The sequence below is a fragment of the Ursus americanus genome, chromosome 33 (genome assembly GCF_024610735.1).
Source record: "Ursus americanus isolate L20-20 chromosome 33, mUrsAme1.1.p, whole genome shotgun sequence".
Classification (NCBI taxonomy): Eukaryota; Metazoa; Chordata; class Mammalia; order Carnivora; family Ursidae; genus Ursus; species Ursus americanus.
The window spans coordinates 5,667,987-5,690,706 of NC_142159.1; the positions used below are offsets into that span (position 1 = coordinate 5,667,987).

The window sequence follows — 22,720 nt, forward strand, 5'->3', positions numbered from 1 at the left end:
GCTACGAGAATGCTGTGCTGACATTTTCCTTCACATTTTGAAGGCGCTCTTTCTCCAGTGTGGTGAGAAACTCTGTGGTATTTGGTATACATAGTTCCCCGATCTCTTGTTTTCCTTCTTTTTCTTTTTATTTTACTTATTTATTTATTTTTGCTATTTTGCATTGTACACTTGTTTTATGTAGACAAACCTTCAATATTTGTGATTTCTTTTCAATGCCGACAGCGTTATCATTCCGCCACAGATCTGAGAGGCAGTTTGTTCTATTTTTGGTTATTTGTCGGTGATTTGATTTTTTAAAAAATATAATTTGTTAATCCATCTGGAGTCTATTTAGGTGGATGTAGAATGTATGGTCCAAACTATTAAGCAGTTTTCCAACACAATGTATTAAGCAATTCATTTCCCCTTTGATTTGAGGGACATGAATTGTTTTATCACGTACCGAATCCTCACATGCAGTTAAGTCTATTTCTTGAGACACCACTTTGTTCTGCTGCTCTATTTCCATCTTAGCACCGGCATTGAATAATTTTAATTGTTGTTTTATAATATGTTCTAATATCTGGCAGAGCTGGAAACTACCCCTTCCTCCCTTAATTATTTTCTCTTTCAGAAATGTTCATTGTTATTCTCATCTGTTTGTTGTTCAAGATTAATTTTAGAATCATTTTGTCAGAGTAAAAAAAAAAAATCCTATTGGGATTTTGTATGTGCGCTCCTATTAAACCGTAAATTAACTTGAGGAAAATAGGCATTTTTATAATACACAGCCTTCCCATCCAGAAACATGGCATGTCACTCTTTTTGTTCATCTACTTTCATTTTTCTAAATATAACAGCTTTGTGGTTTTCTTCATACAGGTCACATACATTGCTTGCTACCTTTATTTTTAAATAGGCAGGTACTTTTTTCACTCCCCTCCCACCTCGACCCCAATGCCCCGTGCACAGGTGAAGCCTGTCCCTTTTTGCTTCTTCTCTATAGCTGAACCCTGACTTTCCCTGTAAATATATACTCCCAGATTTTCCAGGACAAGAACAATTTCAAACATCCTTTCCTTTGGCCCAGAAAATATGATTGCAATAGCTTGACTCTTTGGAAATTGCCTTTTTCAAATGTTTGGAGCCAGAATTGGGATCAGCTGAGGTTTGAAAGCATCAGCCTCAGTGTGGGACATAATATTCCTGGGCACTGCTTGTGATCAGGAGCAAGGGGCTCTAACAAGGGCTGTGTGAGCATCTGCTGACGTAGTGTTCTGCTCAGTTCTCTAGGCTTCCTTAAGGGCCTCACTAGACCACAGGTGGCCCCGGAGAGAAGCAGGGAACCTGGGGATTGCTTTGGTCCAACGCTGTATTTCAGGCCAATTCCTAGAAATTGAAAGCCAGCATGTGAGGTTCGGGGGCCTCCTTCCTCTGTTACCCAGTCCTCAAGAACCCAGACACTGAAGACCTGGTGCTATGCAGAGGGTTGTTTTTTTTTTTTTTTTTTTTTGGGGGGGGTACCTGCTTTGTACAAGGGCCTCCAGTAATCTAGAGGAGTCTTTCCCTTGGATGACATCCTGCTGGGAGGCAGGGAGGATCTGTGTCTGTCCCTGCACTGGGGAAGGAACACTGCAGTCATGGCAGGGAAGCATTCCAGGACCACAGGGGGAGCCTGGGGAGAGTAAGCCAGGACTGAGGAAGGCCAGGGCTGGGAGAAATGACCCTGGACAAAGGGATGGCTCATAAAGGTGGCTGCCACCATTTCCTATCAGAACTTCTTAAGAAGTACAGTCAACACTTGTCCTACCAGGCCAATGTGGGTTGTATGTCACTTATTCCCTTTACTCCTAAACAGGTAGATATTAGTGGAAGAAGGCAGTTTCTGGGCTGAATCAAGTCCTCACCAAGGAGAAGGAGGTCTGCCCCTGCAGGGTACCCTGTCCCAGCCAGAGACTGCAGTACTAGAAAGGGCCTTCCTTACAACAGGGCCTGGAGAAGAAACCAAGAGCCAGAACAGAAGCCCAGTCTCTAGGCAGGGGCACACATGTGGGACAGAGGTGACAGGAGGGTCCTGAAAGTCCTGGGTATATGGGTGTGCTGTACTCCTCATGAGCCCACCAGATGCTGACTGGAGCCATGCTCAGACCTCACCCCACCAATTTGAGGGCATGGGCTTTCCCATGACTGTGAGGCATGTCTGGGCCTGGGCTCGGGATCTGGCTATGAGAACTGAGCCCACGGATGAAGATCATCAGCAGATCTGAGCAGGGTCCAATCAAGCAACGATGAAGGGATGGGCTTTGCAAAGGAGGCTTCCAGCATGTTCAAAGAAGTAGAGTCAGCACTCCCTAACAGGCCAATGTGGGTCACAAACATCACTTATTATCACTTTATTTTTAAATAGATATTTTATGGGGAAAGGAGGTGTCCTTCGTGGCCCTGCCCAGTCTCAAATGGGCCCAAATGTAGCTAATCATTAGAATCACTCAGGCTTTTTTTTTTTTTATGTTATGTTATGTTAGTCACCATACAGCACATCATTAGCTTTTGATGTAGGGTTCCATGGTTCATTGTTTGCGTATAACACCCAGTGCTCCATGCAACACATGCCCTCCTTAATACCCTTCACTGGGCTAACCCATCCCCCATCCCCTACCCCTCTGAAACCCTCAGTTTGTTTCCCGTAGTCCATAGTCTCTCATGGTTTGTCTCCCCCTCTGATCTCCCCCTCTTCATTTTTCCCTTCCTTCTCCTAATGTTTCCCTGCTAGTCCTTATATTCCACAAATAAGTGAAACCATATGATAATTGTCTTTCTCTGATTGACTTATTTCACTTAGCATAATCTCTTCCAGTACTATCCATGTTGATGCAAATATTGGACAATCATCCTTTCTGATGGCTGAGTAATATTCCATTATGTATATGGGCCACATCTTCTCTATCCATTCGTCTGCTGAAGGGCATCTTGGCTCCTTCCACAGTTTCGCTATTGTGGACATCGCTGCTATGAACACTGGGGTGCATATAGCCCTTTTTCTCACTACATCTGTATCTTTGGTGTAAATACCCAGTAGTGCAATTGCTGGGTCATAAGGTTGCTCTACTTTTAACTTTTTGAAGAACCTCCACGCTGTTCTCCTCAGTGGCTGCACCAACTTGCGTTCCCACCAGCAGTGTAAGAGGGTTCCCCTTTCTCCACATCCTCTCCAACATTTGTTGCTTCTTGCCTTGTCAGTTTTTGCTATTCTAACCAGTGTAAGGTGGTATCTCAGTGTGGTTTTAATGTGAATTTCCCTGATGGCTAATGATGTTGAACTTCTCAAACTCAACACCCAAAAAACATAAGTCAAAAAATGGGCAGAAGATATGAACACTTTTCCAAAGAAGTCATACGAATGACTAACAGACACCTGAAAAAATGTTCAAAGCCTTTTTAAAATACAGAATCTTCATCCCCAGAAATTCTGATTCAGCAGGTCTGGGATGGGTCGCAGGCATTGTGGTTCTAAAAGCTTCCTGGGAGATCTAGATACTAGGTCAGCTCTGAGAGCCACTAGTATGGAACTCCTACTGTGTGCCATTGTTTGCAGGGGAGTTTTGCATCCTTGCTGCGGGGTTTGGTCCCCCAACAAGATGGCAGTCTCTTGAGGCATGGGGTGACATGTGTGGCCATATGTTGTCATGAGACTCACCAGCCTGAGACTGCCATAACTCATAATGCCAGTCATCATGATGGCAGTAACCTCCTGGCACCCAAGAAATGTTGACCTCCACGTTGATATCCCAGTGAAGAATGGGATGCAAAGTCCAGTCCTCTGAACATTACAACTTGATGCTGTCGTTACCTGCCTCTCGTTCATTTGAACACAGCAGAATGTGACTGGGAGCAGCTGCTGCCCGCCGGGCATTGTGCTCATCCCTGGGAGAGTAACGGGGATGATTCTAGCATGGCTCTTGCCCTCTAAGAGCTCATAGTCTAGCAAATGCGATAAGCACGTATTTGTATTATAAAGCAGTCTTCAAACTATTACAATAATAGATGTAGCCACAAAGTGCCCCAGAATGTAAAGGAAGAAAAATTTATCCCAATTGAAAGATTCTCAGAAGACTTCTTGGAAGATCATAGCACAGGCAGAATTTCAGCCCAGTCCCACTCAGGAGTCTGTCCAGAACCAAAGTGTGAACACAGCTGAGTATAGGGCCCAGTACAAATGCTATATTCCTGCAACTAATAGTCCTAGTCCAAGGTATTTTAGGACCATCACTACCTGGGTGAAACAAGGCTGGGAAAACTGACCCAGCTTTAGGGGTCTAACCCTGGACTGTGACCTCTGCTTATAGTGGGGGTAGTGTATATCTGCCATTCTCACTTCAGTTTTCACCTTTGGGATCGTAGCTAAAAGGTTCTTCTCTCTGTAAAATACCCGAAGTTACGTGTATGCTAAGTGTGTTCTCACTGCAGACCATGCTTTCTCCACGGTGCTCTGCCATGTTTGCCTAAGAGAACTGTGGAGGAAACCCCGAGTTTCACCAGGGAGGACCTGTTTTCACAGCTGCTGGCTAAGAGCCGGGGCTTGAAGCTCTGCTGGGACTCCTCCTTCATTCTGTGAGCCTCATTCTATGAGACGTGGTCATAATTACGTTGCCATCAGCCCTGGGTGTTTTGGGTGTCATCGGGCTCTGTGGTTCCTGGGGAAAGTACCACTCACTTTTTTCTGGAGCTTGGTTTTCTAGGATAGTCTTGGACTACCCTTCTTGGGTTTATAGGCCCTTCCTCCAGTCCTTTTGTACAAAGGCAGTATTCTGGCAACCTCAGGGAAGATGGGCCAAGAACAGTACTGCTGCCATCGGCTGATTAACTCCCATCTTGCTCTGGGAGTTAGGTAAGACTCTCCCATAGTCCTAAAGGTAGCTCTCTCAGTCCAGCCATAAACTCCCCTGGATCCTTGTGGATTTCTGTGGAGGGAAATCCAAACATACTTCCTTATGATCGTAGTAAGCAGCCACTAAGTGTTCTTTCCCAGTCTTCAATGGGTGGTAGTCTGAGGTATGACTGGGCTTTGGGTGGCCAGGACCATGGCTGGTTCCAGACTCCTGGGTGAAGATGCTTTGCTGAACAGCCTTAGAAAAGATGGCAAGGCTCTCTGACAGGGCTCAGATGAAGAGCACAGGTCCTGCGGGCCCCAAAGTACAATCCCAAGAGCACCTTCTGAGCTGTTGAAGATGTAGTCTACACCCTTTCTTGAATTCCCCTTCCCCGTTAGGGAAGGCTGGGGCTCTTGGGCTGTGTCACACCAACATAATTTTTTCTCCAGAGAATACCTGTGTTTGGCTGGCTGACCAGGATAATAATCTGCTGGAGCCGATCCCCTCAGTTGACTGAGATCTGCTCCTGTGGCAAAGAAAAAACCCTATGAGTATCATTCAGGGATCCCAGGGTCTGGGCATGGGCAGCTGAGGGATCTCACAACAGTGAGATGCACCTTTGCTTGGCACTCAAGGAAGACTGGTTCATCGAGGCACCCACTAGTCACCCCTCATGGCACAGCTCATCAGAGTCCCAGACAAAACTCGAGACTGACAGAATATATAATACTCAGGTATATATCTCTTCAGCACCAGGTCCCCCCTTGTAGCTGATAGACTATGTCACCTTTTACAAATTGGTCTTCACACACAAGGTCACACCATGCATAGTTAGCAACCAAGCCCTCAGTCATTCCTGCAAATGAATTTTGTCAGAATCTTACGGATTTGGAGTTACCCACTCACTCATTTGAGGAGAAGAGGGACTAAGGACCAGAAAGCAAACCTTGGTCTGGAGTCTTGCTTGGTTGAGCAATGGGCTGTGCTAGGGGCGGGGTGGGGAGACGCCTCTCCTGCTGCCTCCATGGGCTGGCTGAGACTCGGAGAGAGGCTAACCAGGAGCATGTGTGGAGACACAGCCATCAGCAGCAGAGGTGGGAGATGCCTCATTTCAACTCAACAAAAATTGATTTTGTACCTCCCACATGCCCAGGTATGGTGCTGTGCTCAGCACCTTCAGAAGCATCATCACGGTGAATCTTCACAGCAGAGGTGGGACTTAGCAGTTATTAGTCCAATTTTTATACATGTGGAAACAAAGTCAGTGAAGAAGTAGCTTCCCACCCACCCCCGAAAAGGTAAATAACTAGTAAGTGAAAGGTAACAGGCAAACCCAAATTTTTCAGGATTCACATTTGTTCCAACTTGGGGGTACTGGCTTGGCTTGGCTTCGCTGTGTATATTTTTCAAAGAATTTATGGTCTATTTTCAAGATAAAACCTGAGCTCTAAGAGTATAGACTCAGCCTCATCCCAGAAGTGCAGAGCAGGGACTTTCCTTATGCTTTGTTCCATAAGGTTCTAGACCTGTCCTGGGAGCTGGTGGCAGCAGTCCTCAGCCAGCAGCTAAGGAGTACATCAGACCCCAGTTCAGAGCCTGGCTTTGAATAGGGTCTAAAGGCTAGGATAAGCACCAGGAATGGTTTGCGTGGGCATTATTCCAGAGGTGTGGCAAAAAGCAATCATGGCCGCAGGTGGGTAATTGCAAGAGCTGAACAGGAGTGGCATTGTCTGTTTAGGCCAAGAACTTAGCCAACCTCTAAAGAAGTGCAGGGAACAGGGTCTGGTTGTGGGAGGCAAGAATTTAGCAATTGTCGGAACCCCACCAGTGAGCTTCAGTTTAAGATTCCAGCTCCTGAAGGAGATTGGATGGTGAATGGGGAGCTTGAGGCAGAAGCCACCCCCTCAAGATAAAGGGTACTCTTGCAGAAGGAAATAAAGTTACCATGAGTGGGGTGACCATACATTTAGATTTGTTTGGGACAATTCCAGTTTATATCTTGTGTCCTAAAGGAATTAATAGTATTCTCAAAAGTGTCCCAATTTGGGCAATGTATTACGTGACTACTCTAACTATGACCCAACAGACTGTATGCCAAGAAAGGGATTGGGCCTCAGCTGAACGTTTTGGATGCTGAGGGAGATCTCTGAGCCCAAGGTCTATGAAGCATGATGTGACTGACTCCTTCTTACCTCTCCCCTCATCCCACGCCGCTTGCCCCCTCACTTACGCTGCCCAGATTCATTGGCCCTCTTTCAGATCCTCAGAGTCTCTAAACTCCTTCCTACCCCAGTGCCTTTGCGCTTTGCAGTTCACCATATTGGAATGCTCGTGGGGTGCCTGGGTCCTTCTCATCACCTGTTAGCTGCCACCTCCCCAGAGAAGCCTTCTCTAACCACCTTATGCAAAAGACAGTCCTTCACTTTCTGAGTTCTTCATATCCCTTTTCATAGTGTATTAATCAACTTGTGCTGTGGCATCAACAGTCCAAAAATCTCAGTGGGCTGCAACAACAGACATTTATTTCTCATTCGTATCTCATGAGGGCTGTAGGTCAGTTACAGCTCTGTGGGACTTGGCTGGGCTCTACATGGCCTCTCATTCTGAGAGCCAGGCTGAGGGACCAGTCTGTACATAAAGCATTCTGTTCTCATGGCAGAAGGCAGAAGCTCAAGAAGATAGGGCAAAGCCGTTAGCAGGCACTGAGTGAGATGAGCCTGGTGTACGGACTCCATGACTGCAGCCAGAAGGATAAATGAAAGGTGGGAGGGACCCACACCACTCAAGAGATATGATGCTTAACAGCGTTTTCCAAGTGGAGAGGAGGAGAGAACATTCCGGAGAGGAAATAAGGCCTGGGCAAGACATGGAGTTAGCCTTGCCCATTTATAGGGCTGTGAGTCATCTAACACAGCTGGGATGTAGGATGCAGTGGGGGAGTGGGAGGGCCTTAGGTCTCTAAGGGTCCTTTGTGCCCTTTTGAGGAGTTTGGGTTTTATCCTCTGTGCAATAGGGAGTATTTAAAGAGGTCCAGGAAAGGATGTAACCTCATGAGAATTTGTGATTTATGATATTCACTCTGTAGCCACTACAGAGAATGGATTCAGAGGGAGTGAGCTTTGAAGCCAAGAAACCAGGTAGACTATTGCAGCAGGAAGAGGGCCTTAACTTAACGGGCGTGATGGGGATGTGACAAGTACAAGAGATTTTGAAGAGATAGAATCAACCAAAGTTAGTTACTGATTGGATATGGGAGTGAGGGAGAAGGAGTTGATATATTTTGCTTAGGTAACTGGGTGTTGTCATTCATGGAGATAAGGTATGAGGGAGGCTTAGGAAAATAGATAAAGAGTTCAATTTTGGACATGCATTTGAGATGCCAGTGGGAGCCCCAGTAGAGATGTATGTCAGATGGTTCCCTCCCCAGTCTGCCGTGTGCAGGAGGACCCGGGCTCCTGGAATTTATTTGGGAGGCAATGGCATAAAGCAGTAGTGGCTGGGTAGTGAGAAGAGAAAAGCCCATCACGGAGTGATGACAAGGCTGAAACATTTGCTGACACCAGGGAATATTCCAGACCCTAGAATCTAGAAGAACCAGGTTTGAGAAAGAAGACTTCGGAGTTCAATATTGGACATATTTAGCTTAATTCGCTGTGACAAAATCCAAACTCCTTTTCATGGTCTGAAAGCCCTTTGCCATCCTCTTCATGTCATCTCCCATTCCTAGTCGCTCCGGGGTTCGCCTTGCTCCTGCCACAGTGCTCCCCCTTCTGTCCCTCACCTGCACCAAGCTCATTCCCTCCGTCTGCTGTGGTCTTCCCTTGCGATGGCTGGCTCCTTGCTCACACAGACCATCTCTGACCTCCTCATTGGAAGTTGGCCACCCCCACTATATTCACTTTTTCCCTTCTCCCAGGCTTACATGCTATTACAGTGTCAACTTCATGAGAGCTGAGAGCTTGCTTCTCTGCCTCGTTGGTTGCCAAGCCAGACCCCCCATACCGGGAGCGGTGTTTGACACACAGCAGGTGCTCCAGTGACCCTCAGACAAGGTGGAGAGATTGCAAAGGCCACAGTTTATACAGGTCTAGGGCTCAGGAGAGTTGTCTGTCCTGGGGGCATACATTAAAGAGTCATGTGTGCGGTGGGGTGTCCTAGAGAGGACGTGAGCTAGGAGAAGACAACCCTAAAATCGGTCCCTTCATGTTCCATAATGTGAATGTCAGGTAGAGGAGGAAAGCTGGCAGATGACTGCAAAGGGGCACCAGAGCCAGAGGTGGGAAAAGTGAGTGGGCGTGATGGAGGACAGAATGGACATGGTTCAGGAATTAGGGGGACATCAGCTCTGTTGAAGGCTCTGTTCATCTAACTCAGGACACCAGCGCCCCAATCTTGCCTGCCTGGGAGGTGGGGATTGGACCAAACAAACAAAAAGAAAAAAGGAATGCAAAACTATGAGTATAATTCATGGCCTGTGGTTTGGATTGCATCCAGTATGAATTTAAGAGGACATACCGTGTGCTTGGGAAATACGTGGCCAGCATTGCCCACTGACCCCTAATGCTCTCTTTGGAATGTGGGAGTTTCTGTAGACATCCTCAGTGTTCTCAAAGAGAACCACACCTTAACCTAATCTCCTTTAGGATAAGGATGAGCCCGGCGGGGGATGGGGGTGGGTGCAGTTTCACCCCTCTTGCGTGTAACCTTGGAGAAGCTCTCACAGCTTCCGCAGCCCCAGTGAAGTTAAGTGAGAACTTTGGCCAGGCTCCAGCGCCAGAGATGATGTTAAGAGAACTCTGATGAACACGAACAGACACTGAGCTTCTGAGCAGGAGGCCAAAGACATTCAAGGGTGGGTCTGTGAAGCCTCTGCTTCCAGCTCAGCTATAGCATTCATCAGCAGAGCTGCCTCACTGTACTGGTCCAGAGACCCACAATGAAGCAAGAACGACCTGATGGGGCCTCTCCTGCTTGGGTGAGCACTGCTGGAGAAAATCGCCCAGCCAGGCAAACAGCGCTGCTGCAGCATCTGGGGCACCCGGCTCGCTGGAGCTGCAGCAGCGCCTAGCCACCCATCAGTGCTTCTCAGGTCAGCCTGCTGCTCTCTTCTCCGTGGAAGCTGTCCCCTCGCCACTCCGCTCAGACCCAGGAGCAGCCCCTGCCCACGCCTGGCACTGGAGCGTGACCTGGCCTCCCACCTGGCAGGCTGGCAACAGCCCCCACCTTGCAAACACCAAAGACACCCAGCCTGCAGATTATACTCCTTCCCATCCTTCTCTCCTTTATAATGGAGATGTTCACTCTTTCCCATCAAAAAGCAGTCCCCCTGTAGATCATACATCCCTTTTAGGCTTTAAAGCAGGGACCTATGAACACCTTCGAACTCACGGGAAGAAATGCAATGCGGTACACACACACACCTGCACTAATCAAAGCTTACGATTTACAAATGACACTTGCCTTCACTACTTACAGTGTGCTCAGATAATTTCCATTCTCTTCCTTTTTTCTCTTTTCTCTTAGCAGCTAACTCAATCCCACCACATCACTTTCACGACCAGCGATTAATGGACTGTTTCAAAAATCTCGCTATAGCGTCTCCCTCAGTCTTCCCACCTTCTCAGGAACCTTATGCCTTGTGTGTAATCCGTCCTCCTTGTTCTGTCTCTGCAGCCTCTCCGCGTCTGCCGAGTCCTGCCCGTCACCACTGACATTTCCCCTGGTCTCTCTTAACTTAGAAGTAAAGCTCTTTCTTCACACCCCACATCGTCTTGCCCGTTCTCTAATGCTCCCTTTTCCACACAGACCTCCTTGACAAGATGGCCTCCCTGCTGCATCCATTCCTCAGCTCCTGCTCCCTTGTCGCCTGCCTACTCTGACCTCTGTGTCCGCCACTCGCAGAGACGCTCGCACCAAAGTCACCGATGACCTCTTGTCACTAAAACCCAAAGGGTGGCTTTCTGCCCTCCTCAGCTGCTCCACTGTGTTTCAGAGCAGATAGTCCCTCCTGGTAGAAACCACTCTCCTGTCTTTCCTCTTACCTCGGCTGCTTGGTCTCCATCTGCCCTGCCAGCTTCTCTCCGTTCTCTTGCAAAGTTCCATGCTGTCTGTTTTTCCTTTGCCAACTTGAAAGCTCTGTCGTTTGACGTTTTTGTTTTCCAATAATATTGTACATTTCCCACATCTCTGTTGACCAGCTTTATTCTTCTGTTAGTGGCCTCTTAATTTCCTTGGCCCATATTTCTATTTTGAGTGTTTATCCTTTTATTGAATTATCATTCTGTATATGGTAAACATAGTAAATATTTAACTGTAATAACCTGCAAATATTTCCTCTCCACTTGCTCCTCAGTATTGAGGTTTTGTTTATGGTGATTTTTTAAAATCCAAAAGTTTCTCATTTCTGTAGTTAAAAATATCATTCCCCACATGATTTCTAACTTTGGTGTAATGCTGAGAAAGTCCTTCTCTACCTCTGAGATTATAAAAAGATTCCTTATATTTTTTTCTAGTAGTTCTGTGGTACGTTGGGTGAGGTATGAATCTATTTTTTCCACAGCTGGTTAGCCATTTGTCCCAGCATCCTTTATTGACCCGTCCACCTTTGCCCTGCCAAAGTGAAAAGCCCCCTTCACCATATACGAAATTTTTAGATGTCTGTGTGTGTTTCTGAACTTTTCTTTTTTGGCTCCATTTCTCTCTCATTTGAAGCTAATATAATATAGATTTTACTCTTGCAGCTTTAGAACATGTTTTAACATCTGAGCGGGCAAGGCCTCCTTACAATGGGAGAAAGAAGGTGTCATGGCTGAGAGCTTGGGCTCTGGAACCAGGTCGACTAGGTTCATATCTCAGCCCGTCACCCCCATGCAGTGTGACTGGGGGCAGGTTACTTGAACACCTGGTCTCAGCTTCTGCATCCGTAAAATGTGGATAATAGTGTCTACCTCAGAGGGTTGTTGTAAGGGACTGCTGACTGTCACCTCATACGTATTACTCATCTCTTTAAGGAGACATTGGCTCTTTTCACCTGTTTATTCCAACAGATGGATCTTACAATTGTTTTAAGTTTCAGAAAAAAAAAAATGGTGTGAGCTGTGCCTGGAGTTATGTTCAATGTATACAACTATTTGAGGATAATTGTCATTTTAGTAATATGAACTCATCATCCAGAAAAATAGCGCGTCTCTCATTTTTAAATTTTCTTCTCTGCCTATCAGTAAAGTTTTGTTGTTTTCATTATATAAGCTGTGTTTATTCGTTGTTGTAGGGCTGAATTTGATTTGCTAACACTTTGCATATGGGATTTCTTTTTACACTGTGGGTATGTTGGTGTGTGAGTAGGTGGGTGTGAATATGTGTATCATATATACTGTTTTATGGAAGTATTTGTATCAAAATTAATTTAAATAGCATGGCTATTATGGTTTGTTTAAAGTTTTAAAGCGCTAGCCACAAAACCACCTACTCCTTAAGTACATTCCAGTTTTCTTATGTTTTTCTCTTCACACAAGTGTGGTAATTCAGAATTTCCTAGGAAATTCTGTTTTGTCAAGATTTCAAATTTATTAATATGTTACACATACTATTCTTTCGTAATTGACTTAGTGCCTTAATTTTACTATCCTATATGTATATGTACCTTCTCTCTTTTTATTTCTTGAGTAGACCAGTGAGAAGTTTCTTATTTATGGGACTTTTTCATTATTTTTTTCTATTTTTTCTTTTCTAAGTTTATTCTTCCTTCTCTCCTTGATCTTGTTCAGTTATCCTGTCTGGAACTTCTGAGTTTAAACATTCATTTCACTTATTTCTCTGTAATTTAATAATGAATGAGGCTATGAATTTTCCATGAAATACAGCTTTGACCTGATATCATCATCATTCTTTTAACTAGTCTGTATTGACAGACTTCATTTCCTTTTTGAACTCAAGAACTTATTTAAGTGATTTAGGGATTCTCCTGAATTCTTTTAATACTGATTTCTAGTTCATTTGCACTGTGAACAGAGAATGTGGCCCCAAATTTTTTGCTTCGTGGAGATGTTTATGGAGATTTCCTTCTATCCTAAGATAAAATCCATTTCTGTAATATTCCATGGGTATTGGAAAGAGGGTGTGCTCCTTGTTGGAGTTTCATGTAACACATACACACGCATAGTATTTTTCAGATCCTCTTTAACTTTACTTACTTTTGATTTCAGATTAGTATATTTTTCTCCAACTCTTGTACTTTTTAAAAACAGTTTATTTGATCTTTGTTGATGCTTTGGCCATAAAGTATCATAACTGTCACATCTTCATTTTGGAATCTGTGCATCATCCACTGCTTAAATATTATCTTTGGACTTTGTTTTGCTTTGTCAGCCCCCCCCCCAATTGAATTATCATTTTGAAAGCAGTGAAGCCAGCAATGAAAATACCCCTTGTGTTTCCTACTCAAGATTGTATCAAATAATGATCTGATATTACACACAGTAATTATGCATATACCTGTTAATGAGTTTTCCACCTTTATCAGTTTTCAAAAGTCTGACCAATGGCAGAGCCCTCTGAAGGTTTACCCAAGGTTGGGGTCCATAAGCATAACTACTTACAAAGGGGGTAGGCACCTTATCTCCCTCTTTTAACCTGGGTGATTGATAATGATGAGATCCAATCATAGCACTTGATGTTTTCCTCATTTTGGACATCGAGAAGCAAACTCTGCTCTCTCACAGAAACATTCCATGGTAGCATGCAAACATAATTTTCAGAGTGAGAAAAATTAGACCTTTGTAGCACATTGCATACTCCCTTTTCCTGCCCTCATGGCAACAAGTCTGAGTTATCTCTTAGGGCATTAGACCAAGCTCTGCAGGGCCACACTCTGATTCTCTGAGTGTCAGTTTATGAGCTTCGTCTCCTTCCAGGGGCAAGAAGAAATGTCTCTTGGTAGCTGTCCATAAGACTCTTGACCAAAAACAAGGATCGTCCAAGAGTCTGGTGTGACATTAGAGCATCCAAAGATCTGATCTTACTATTAAAACCGCCTTTTAGGGTGGCTTGCATTTGCCTCCACCAGTCCTTCTGAAACCTTGGTTGTGCATTTAGGGTCACCTGGGGGAACTTTTAGAACCTGTCGATGCTCTGGACCCACTCCACCAAACACACAGGAATCTCTGGAGCCTCGGCATTGGTAAACTTTAATACTCTCCTAGTGTGAAGTCTGAGCTATCTTGGCCCCTTCCCTTCTTTTTAACTATTCTGAGTCACTTTGTGTAAGCTGTGTGTCTTGTTCCAAAATGAGGATTATATTTTACTGGGCTAGGTTAACCTGTATATGTGTACTGTCATAAATAATGTTTTGTCTCTTGTCTTTTTTTTTTTTTTTACCATTTACTTTACATTTCCCCTCTTTATGCTTCCTTGTTGTGTCCTCCGAATTCCATTTTTTGCTAAATTGACTGCTTTTCTTTTTCCCCTTTGGTAATTTTGAAGATAAGCTACTTTACAGTCTATTACTAATTACTCTTAACATCTTTAAAAACATGGTCTAACCTATATTTCTCTAATTAACCAGAGAAACTACATAACAGAGTTTCTTGCAAGATGAGGAAATTAGCATATCTCCTTGCTCCAACTTCATGCTTTCTATCAGTGTCATCTGCAGAGTTTTACCCTGGGGTTTGGGCAGGAGTGATATCTTTTATCTTCTCTTCGAAGAAATATTTGTTATGCTTGCATTCTGTTTTATAACTATGTTTATAGCAATTATTTAGATTCTTTACTATATCATCTATTTGCTTGTTCCTAATCTTTTTCTTTTATTAACCATAACTTTCCCACATTTGAGTTCTTCATTTTGATTCATCTCTTGGTTGGGTAGAGAACATCTTTGAGTGTTTTTTTAATGACTGTTATGTGAATAATATATTTTTTAAGGTCTTTGACGCTGGGAGCAGTTTCTGTTGTCTTTGCTGTTCAGCAACTTGGCTGGGTCATTCTCTTTTCTACTCTAAATTATTTAGAAACAGATCTGTACTATGTCTAAGAGAAATGCGTTGAAGGTCATGACCCAGTATTTTTTCCTAGTTTCCAGAGCTGACTCAGGTATCCACCTGTTTTTCAGACCTTGGTCAATTCTGTTACTTGGGGGTTGGAACGGGACGGGAACATGAGGCACACTTATTCATGTCCCCATCTTTTCAGATGGTATCAACCATTAAATACAGTTAGCCCTTGAACAACACGGGAGTAGGGATGTCAACCTCTCCCCACCCAACCCTATTCAGTTGAAAAATCCATATATAACTTTTGAATCCCCCAAAAACTTAACTACTAATAGCCTACTCTGACCAAAAGCCTTACCGATAACATAAACATTTGATTAATACATATTTTGTATGTTAGAGTATTATATATTGTATTCTTACAATAAAGTAAGCTAGAGAAAAGAAAATGTTATTAAGAAAATCATAAAAAAGAGAAAATGCATTTACAGTACTGTGCTGTATTTATTAAAAAAAAAATCCACATGTAAGTGGATGTGTGCCGTTCAAACCTGTGCTGTTTAGGGGTCAACTGTACTCATTGATTCATTCAGCAAATATTGATTTGCTGATTGAGCACCTACAATGAATGCACCAGGCATTGTGGGGGCCACTAGGGACCGAGAGAAATCAAACAGACAAGATTTCTCCTCTCGTGGAGCATATGTGTATGTGTTGGGGCGAGGGAGGGACAGACCACAAACAAGTGAACAAGATCATTTTAGAGAGTGATAAGTAAAGCTACCGTACGCAGCTGCTCAGAATGGTGCTCCTGGAGCTTTGCAAGATGGCAGCCCACTACAAAGGGTTTAAAGAAAAAAGAATAATGTGATAGAGTGTTGGAGTGGGGGTGGGGACTCAGGTGATGTTAATTAAATTCTCCTCTACAGCAAATCCACTTTGCAAATGCTTACGGTGCTTCTGATGGTCTTTCCTCTGAAATCCTAGCACTTCTCTTTGCCTTTGGTCTGCCGTGGTGTGGTTCTACTGGTAGGCAGACCAGCAGGCAGACCGGTAGGTTCTACTTGTGATTTTGCCCCTTGTCTTCAAGGTCGTTGGCTCTGTTAGGATTCCTCACAATTTGCATTATGTTCAAAGCTAGAGACAGCATGGCTGTGTGGGGACACCCATGGCCAGCCTAGAGCCCCCGACTTCAGTGCTAATATAATGGTTAGGAGCTGACAGGTCGATATTCAGCAAATTCTAAGAACACCCCATGGACTCCACTTTTAGGCCCAGTGGGCAGTACTGTTCTCATAAGAGGATGTTGAGGGGTGGCTAAGAGTTTGGTCCCTGGAATCAGATGGATTTTAACTTGCTGTTACCATTTACTCACCCACAACCCTGGCAAATTACTTAACCTCTGCGTGCCTCAGTGTCTTCATCTTTAAAACGGGCTACCTACCAAATAGTGTTATTGTGACAGCTAAATTGACTAATGGATGACGGTGCTCAGAACAGTGCCTGCACTTAGTAACCACCATTAATATAGTATAATAATCACTATTAACTCTATATTGTGTTGCCTAAAAGCTTGTTCTTTTTTTTTTTTTAAGATTTTATTTATTGGACAGAGAGAGACACAGCGAGAGGGAACACAAGCAGGGGGAGTGGGAGAGGGAGAAGCAGGCTTCAGCGGAGCAGGGAGCCCGATGCAGGGCTCGATGCCAGGACCCTGGGATCATGACCTGAGCCAAAGGCAGACGCTTAACGACTGAGCCACCCAACCACCCCAGCCTAAAAGCTTTTTCGTGTCCATCTCTCCCCTTGGCTCAGACTCTTTCTATACCCCTTAAACACAGAGACTACAGGAATAAGACTGAATGTGTCTTCACGACCAGGTTCACTTTGCACAATTGGATGGGAGGGCTTTGAGTAGCAGGTTGGAAAAGGGGTACCTAATGTAAAAAGGGGAGGATGGGTAGAGTCAGGGAAAGGAAGGGGAAGCTCAACATAAGGAGTCACCAGTTCCTTTGTTTTGTGTGTGTGTTTCTTTTGCAAGCATGATTTCATTATTATTTTTCACCTCAGCTTCATTATAATTAATAAGCCAACTGTTATGCTAACTTAAATTTCACTATTATTAACACCAAACATCAACATAAATGCAATAAAAGGATTTAAATGTTTGTCCATATTAGTTTTTATCCTCTTTATACTTTTACATTTAAAAGTGTTTAGTATGATCCTATATAATTTTTGCAGTCAGAAAAATTAAATATTGTTTTCATTTTGAAAAAATATTACCCCAAAACCTATTACTCGAAAACAATTTTTATTCGGGGGCTCATGTCCAGTCTTTATCCACATGTAAATATGTAATAGCTATAATCGGAAGTGTACATATAATTTTATGATCTACTGTTTTACTTAAAATGATGCTTAACGTTCTTTCTGCAGGGTCGTATTTTTCACTTTAATGATTTCGTTCAAACAGCATCACATTAAAGGCTATAATTTACCTCATATTATTAGGCTGGCATATAGGTTGTTCACATTTTTTTCTCTGTAATAAAATTATGTCACTATAAACATCTTTGTCCATGCGGCTCTTTTTCTTTTGAATTAATTTCTAGAGATTACTGAGTCAGAATATTTGAATAGTTTTGTGGTTGTTGATAAGAATTCATATACTCCCTTCCAAAAGGATTATATCAACTTTACTCTGCAACTGGCAATAAATACATATGAGTTTTCATGAAGCCTCAACAATATTGGGCTGTGTATTTTTTCTTTCTTTTTTTTTTTTTTTTTTACTAGTGAAATGGACTGTGTTTTCATATTAACTCTTCTTTTCTTTCCGATGAATCCTGTGAGCATACTCCTTGCTCATCTTGGTGATGTTCTTATGCAATTATAAAAGCTCTAATTTAATATTGATATTCACCCTTTGGCATATTTGTTGCAATTTATTTCATTCTATTATTTTCCCTCTTAATTTTGGTTTCGTGTTTGCATATTTGTTTGTTTTTCCATTTATAGCACTTCCCTTGCCTCAGCCTTGTTCCAGGGTCTGTCAGTCACTGGTGTGACAAGAGTTTAAAATAAGGAATTCCAGAAGAGTGTGTCCTGAGGATAATGTAGGAGAGAGAACAGGAAATGGATGGGGCACAGGGACAAGGCACCATCACCCCTCCCCCATGGTTCTTCCAAAGCTTTGGTCTCTGAAAGACAGTGTTTACCCAGCACGTCCTTAGCGTAGTTATATAGCTTTGAGGCTGCCCAAATCCCCAGGGCATACCTATCATAATGTTTAAAGAGGAGAAATGGACTTGGCATGCCCTGACCCTGGTTACCACCCAGGGGATCAGCAGCAGCTAAGAGGACCAACTCCGCCATGTCTGTAGTTTGCCGGAGGGGCCCTTCCCAGCACCATGCCCAGCATGGAACCCAGCATGTCTCCCTCCTAGAGCTCAGAGGCCAGCCAGTCTGGCCCAACCCTGTGTTATGTTTCTTTCCATTGCTCTTCAGGCTAAGGAAATGCTCCCCGTGCCAGCCCCCAGTAGCCCAGGCAGAATACTGGGACGCACACTGACCTCCACGGCTCTTCTCTTGCAGTTTCCTGCTTCTTCAACTTCACCAGCCCCTCTGGGGTCGTCCTGTCGCCCAACTACCCAGAGGACTACGGCAACCACCTCCACTGCGTCTGGCTCATCCTGGCCCGGCCCGAGAGCCGCATCCACCTGGCTTTCAATGACATCGATGTGGAGCCTCAGTTTGACTTCCTGGTCATCAAGGATGGGGCCACGGCTGAGGCCCCGGTCCTGGGCACCTTCTCGGGAAACCAGCTCCCCTCCTCCATCACAAGCAGTGGCCACGTGGCCCGTCTCGAGTTCCAGACTGACCACTCCACAGGGAAGAGGGGCTTCAACATCACCTTTACCAGTGAGTCCCCACTCTGTCTCCGGCGGACCATCCCTCAGAGTGTTGGCCTCTGAGCATGGTGGAGGGTGCCCCCATGGAGGAGCATTGATGTGGGTGGGCCAGTTCCAAGGGCTTCGAGGGGCTGCAGTGCCCCGGCACGGGGCTCCAGCATGACCAGAAAAGTAGAAAGTGCTGGCTGCTGGTCAGGGTGCTCTTTTCTGTGGAGCTGCTCTCTTTTGAGGGTTTCTTTCCTATGGGGGTGATATGTAATATAAGAGGAACCTGGGGCCTCATTTCCCCAGAAGGCCCAGTGAGAACCAGGAAGGGCCCAAGGGAGAGCAAGCCTGTGCCATCCCCTCATTGTTGCCCATCCTTCTCAGTGTGCTCCCCCCTCCTCCCCAGTCCTTGAACACCTGCTTACTGTTGGCTTCAGGTATTCCCTGTGGGGCTCACACTTCACTTTGCCCAGTTCCCACCCCTGCAGTTGAATCGGAAGCAAAGGTCTGGAGCAGTGTTTCTGCTTGGATCTGAGACTTATTAGCCTTGTTACTGGGGCACTTCCTCATCACCCCTCTCAGGGCCACAGTCCAAAAGCTGTCACCTCCAGTTTCAACCCTGGGCCCTTTCTGTAGAAGCAGCCGGAAGCTAAGTGGTAATTCTTTTCATTTCTATGTCTCCTGGGGCTATCGTGAGGCAGGGGAGGAAGGCCAGAGCTTGGAGACCAGAAATAGCAAGCTGCCAAAGGTAGCAAGAAGTGCTTATCAGGTCATAATAAGCTGCAGACCCAGTGAGCTTAGCCAACGGCAAATAGTCAAATGGGGCTGAAGTTGGGCCTGCCTGAGCCATTCACCAGATCCTCTTCCAGGCGCTGCTTGTGAAATGCAGGCCCCCAGTTCCTGCTTCACTCCATGCACGCAAACGCTCACATCGTCTGGTACTTTTTGATAGAAATGGTCTTCTCCCGGCCCCCACCCCACTCCCTTGGCATAGAGGTCTTGCTTCCTTGTCCCACCTATCCCTGATATCTAGTTGAGCTGGGGCCACTGGGGACCTCAGATTTCAAGGAACCACCCAAGCTAAAGCCCTCACCCAGCATTCCCTTCAGCACCTTCTTCAGGGCATCGAGCTTGCTAGAAACCATTTGTCTTCTCAGGGCATGCCTCTTCCAGGGCGTACGTGTCCCCACCATCCACAGGCAGGAGGAAGCAGAACCCAGCTCCATCTTCCCTAATCTTCCCAGTCTAGCACTGCTGCTCTAGCTTCTAGCAGATCCACCCCACTCTTGCTTTACCATGGATCGTGAGCTCTGGAAAGGTGGGGGGATGTATGCTTATCTTATCCCTTCTGCCGGGCACGGAGTCTGGACCTGGTAAGGATCAGTAAGTGTGTACTGAACGGAAAGATCCATAAGTGACTAATGACCTTTTTCCCCCTGGTGGGAGTAGGAAGATGAGGGGTAAGAGGTATACCAGGGAGCCCACCTTCTAGGATTGGTGAGGGCTAGGAACTCTGAGGGTTCAGTGTAGGTGTGGACATCAATGGGGAACCTGGCACAAAACAGGCTACTGAGTCTCCTAGCAAACCCAAAAACCACGGCTAGGAGGTGCGCATTTCCCAAAAAGCAGCAAGTGCTGAGTCCTTGGTGGGGAGGGAAGAGGGGAGGCAAAAGGTGGGGACCTGACCTAAGTGAGGATCTGGCTGTTACCAACCATTCCTCTCCAAGGCTTCACCACCACCATAAAAATGATACACGTTCAACACATACATACTCAACAAACAAGGCAGGTCAAAGAAGAAGTACTAATTACCACCCCAGAATCCCCCCAGCCAGCAAAGATTCTTGTCAGCCTTTGCCGAACACTATTGCAGACATCAGATATTTCTCTGTGCATTTATAGAGATAGTTGGGTGGATAAGTAGACATAATTGTTTTTAATTTGGGCTCTGTTGCTAAATCAGAATCCCTAAGGGGATGAGGCCCTGTAATCTACATTTTCACAGGCTTCAGAGGTGATTCTGGTGTAGCTGGTGCAGCAGTAGTCACGGACAAGTGTCTGGGAGCTGGGACATAGAGCTCCTCAGTCACAGGCAGCTGGTGGTCATCTCGGCTGAGCTTGAATCTGCCCAGCGTGGGGAGCTCACCTCCCAGACAGCTTCTCCATAGCAAGAGAGCACTGGGGGCTTCCCCTCATGCTGACTTGAAGCCAGCGTCCCTGCAACAAGGATCAGTGATCCCACTTTCACCCCTAGTGCTCCTTAGAGTAAAGCTAATCCATCCTCCACATGGGGCATTTGAAACAATGGTGATGGCAGCTGCTGTCCCCAGAGCACCTGCCACGTGAGTACCTCTGTGGTCACCACAGCTGGCTGCTTGGTGGAAACGTCAGTAGCTAAGCTCTGTCTACCCCTTCCACATGCCAGGAAACTGAGGTTTGAAAAGGTGCACAGGTAGAACCATGCAGTATTTAAATCCTTCACTTAGAGCTTTTGCACCCTGACTTTGGAAGTGGCTTCATATCCTGTGTGTGTGTGTGTGTGTGTGTGTGTGTGTGTGTGTGTGTGTGTGTGTGTCTGATCGGATTTTGAAGAGATACGTGTCTGGACTTCTGGGCCCCCAGCACCACTCTTCTTCCTAGGGCATCTTTCTAAATGTCAAGGCACCCTCATAGTCATCGTTCCTCATGAAGGAAGGCGGGGAGCCTAAAGTCTGGGCTGACCTGGGCTTTGCATTTCAGCAGGAAGAGTGTTGGAGCATCCGCTGAGGCTCTGCCAGGGATCATCGCCATCATCTCCACAGCAGATGCTCCCACAGCTCGCCTTTGGTAGGAAGGATCCCCAGGTTTGCAGGCCTCTTGCCTCCAGCAAGATCCAGCAGCCTCTGGGGCCGTGCTGTTTCTGGTTGTGCAAGTGTTTCCATCACTAGTGAATTTCAGAAGCTTGCAAATTGAGTTCTTAATTTAAAGTGGCACGTGCCCGCACAGCCAGGGAGCCTGGTCTCCTGGAAAGCACGGTGCTCACAACAGCAGGGATCCAGATAGGGTGTGGCTCAGAGACTTGAGCTCCAGAGCTGTGGCACCCCTGATGGAGGCAGGCTGGGAACGTGCTCCGTGGAAACAGAGTGGGAATGGGAAGAAGGCAGCGGACTCATACTCAGGGAGTACTTACCATCTGTCAGGCGCCATCCCAAACATTCTCCACTTTCAAATTCATACCAACTTTCCTTTTATTTCTATCCCAAAATGACCCTGCCAGGGAAGTACAGTCTCCATTTTGTAGGTCAGGAAACAGAGGCTCAGCAAGATTACGTAAGTTGCCCAGAGCCGTGTAACTAACAGAGGCAAAGCTCAGTTAAACCCGCAAGTGCTCTCTTTCCTCTGCCCCGTTCCTGCCACGTTATCAGTTGCCTGGCTGGAGCGAGGCAGCCTGACAATACACAAGGAAATGAAGGAAATGGCTTCAGACAGGGTTGAGTCCAGGGCACCTACTTTATGATGCTTAGTGTCTATTAGTGTCACAGGACCTGGAGTCCAGCTCATCTGCAACATAAATGATCCCGTAACTCTCTGAAGTTAGGGAAGTGTGGAATGGATGTGACAGGAGGAGGTAGCTCTGCTCCCAGGCCGTGTTGAGCCTCAGTTTCCTCATTTGTAACCCAGGGTAATCATGTCTACCTCATGGAATCGTTCTATGATGTAAATGAGCTGACATGAGAAATACTTAGTCCACTGCCTGAGCTATCTATGTTCATTAGGATGAAATTGGATTAGGTGCTTAGGAAGGCAGGAGATCGGGTTTAACAATCACCTGCTTTCTGCCCACTGTGGCTCACTGGTTCTGGGGTATCTGGCTCTGTCTCCAGCATGGTGGGTTCTTGTGGAAGTGATGGGGGTCTAGGATTGCCTATCATAATGAAGCTTATTTTCTCTTGGTGGGGGGTCCATCTGCACGCCAGCTCTGCCTAATCCCGTCCTT

At 45.5% G+C, this 22,720-nt stretch overlaps 1 protein-coding gene across 1 annotated transcript in view; it reads left to right on the forward strand.

Annotated features, from left to right (window-relative positions):
• Window positions 1-22,720, forward strand: part of CSMD2 (CUB and Sushi multiple domains 2) — a 571,607-nt gene that overhangs the window by 345,679 nt on the left and 203,208 nt on the right. The window contains exon 14 of the mRNA XM_087858682.1: window positions 18,443-18,769. Coding sequence (XP_087714808.1) covers window positions 18,443-18,769 — 327 coding nt within the window. The remainder of the gene's footprint in view (window positions 1-18,442; window positions 18,770-22,720) is intronic.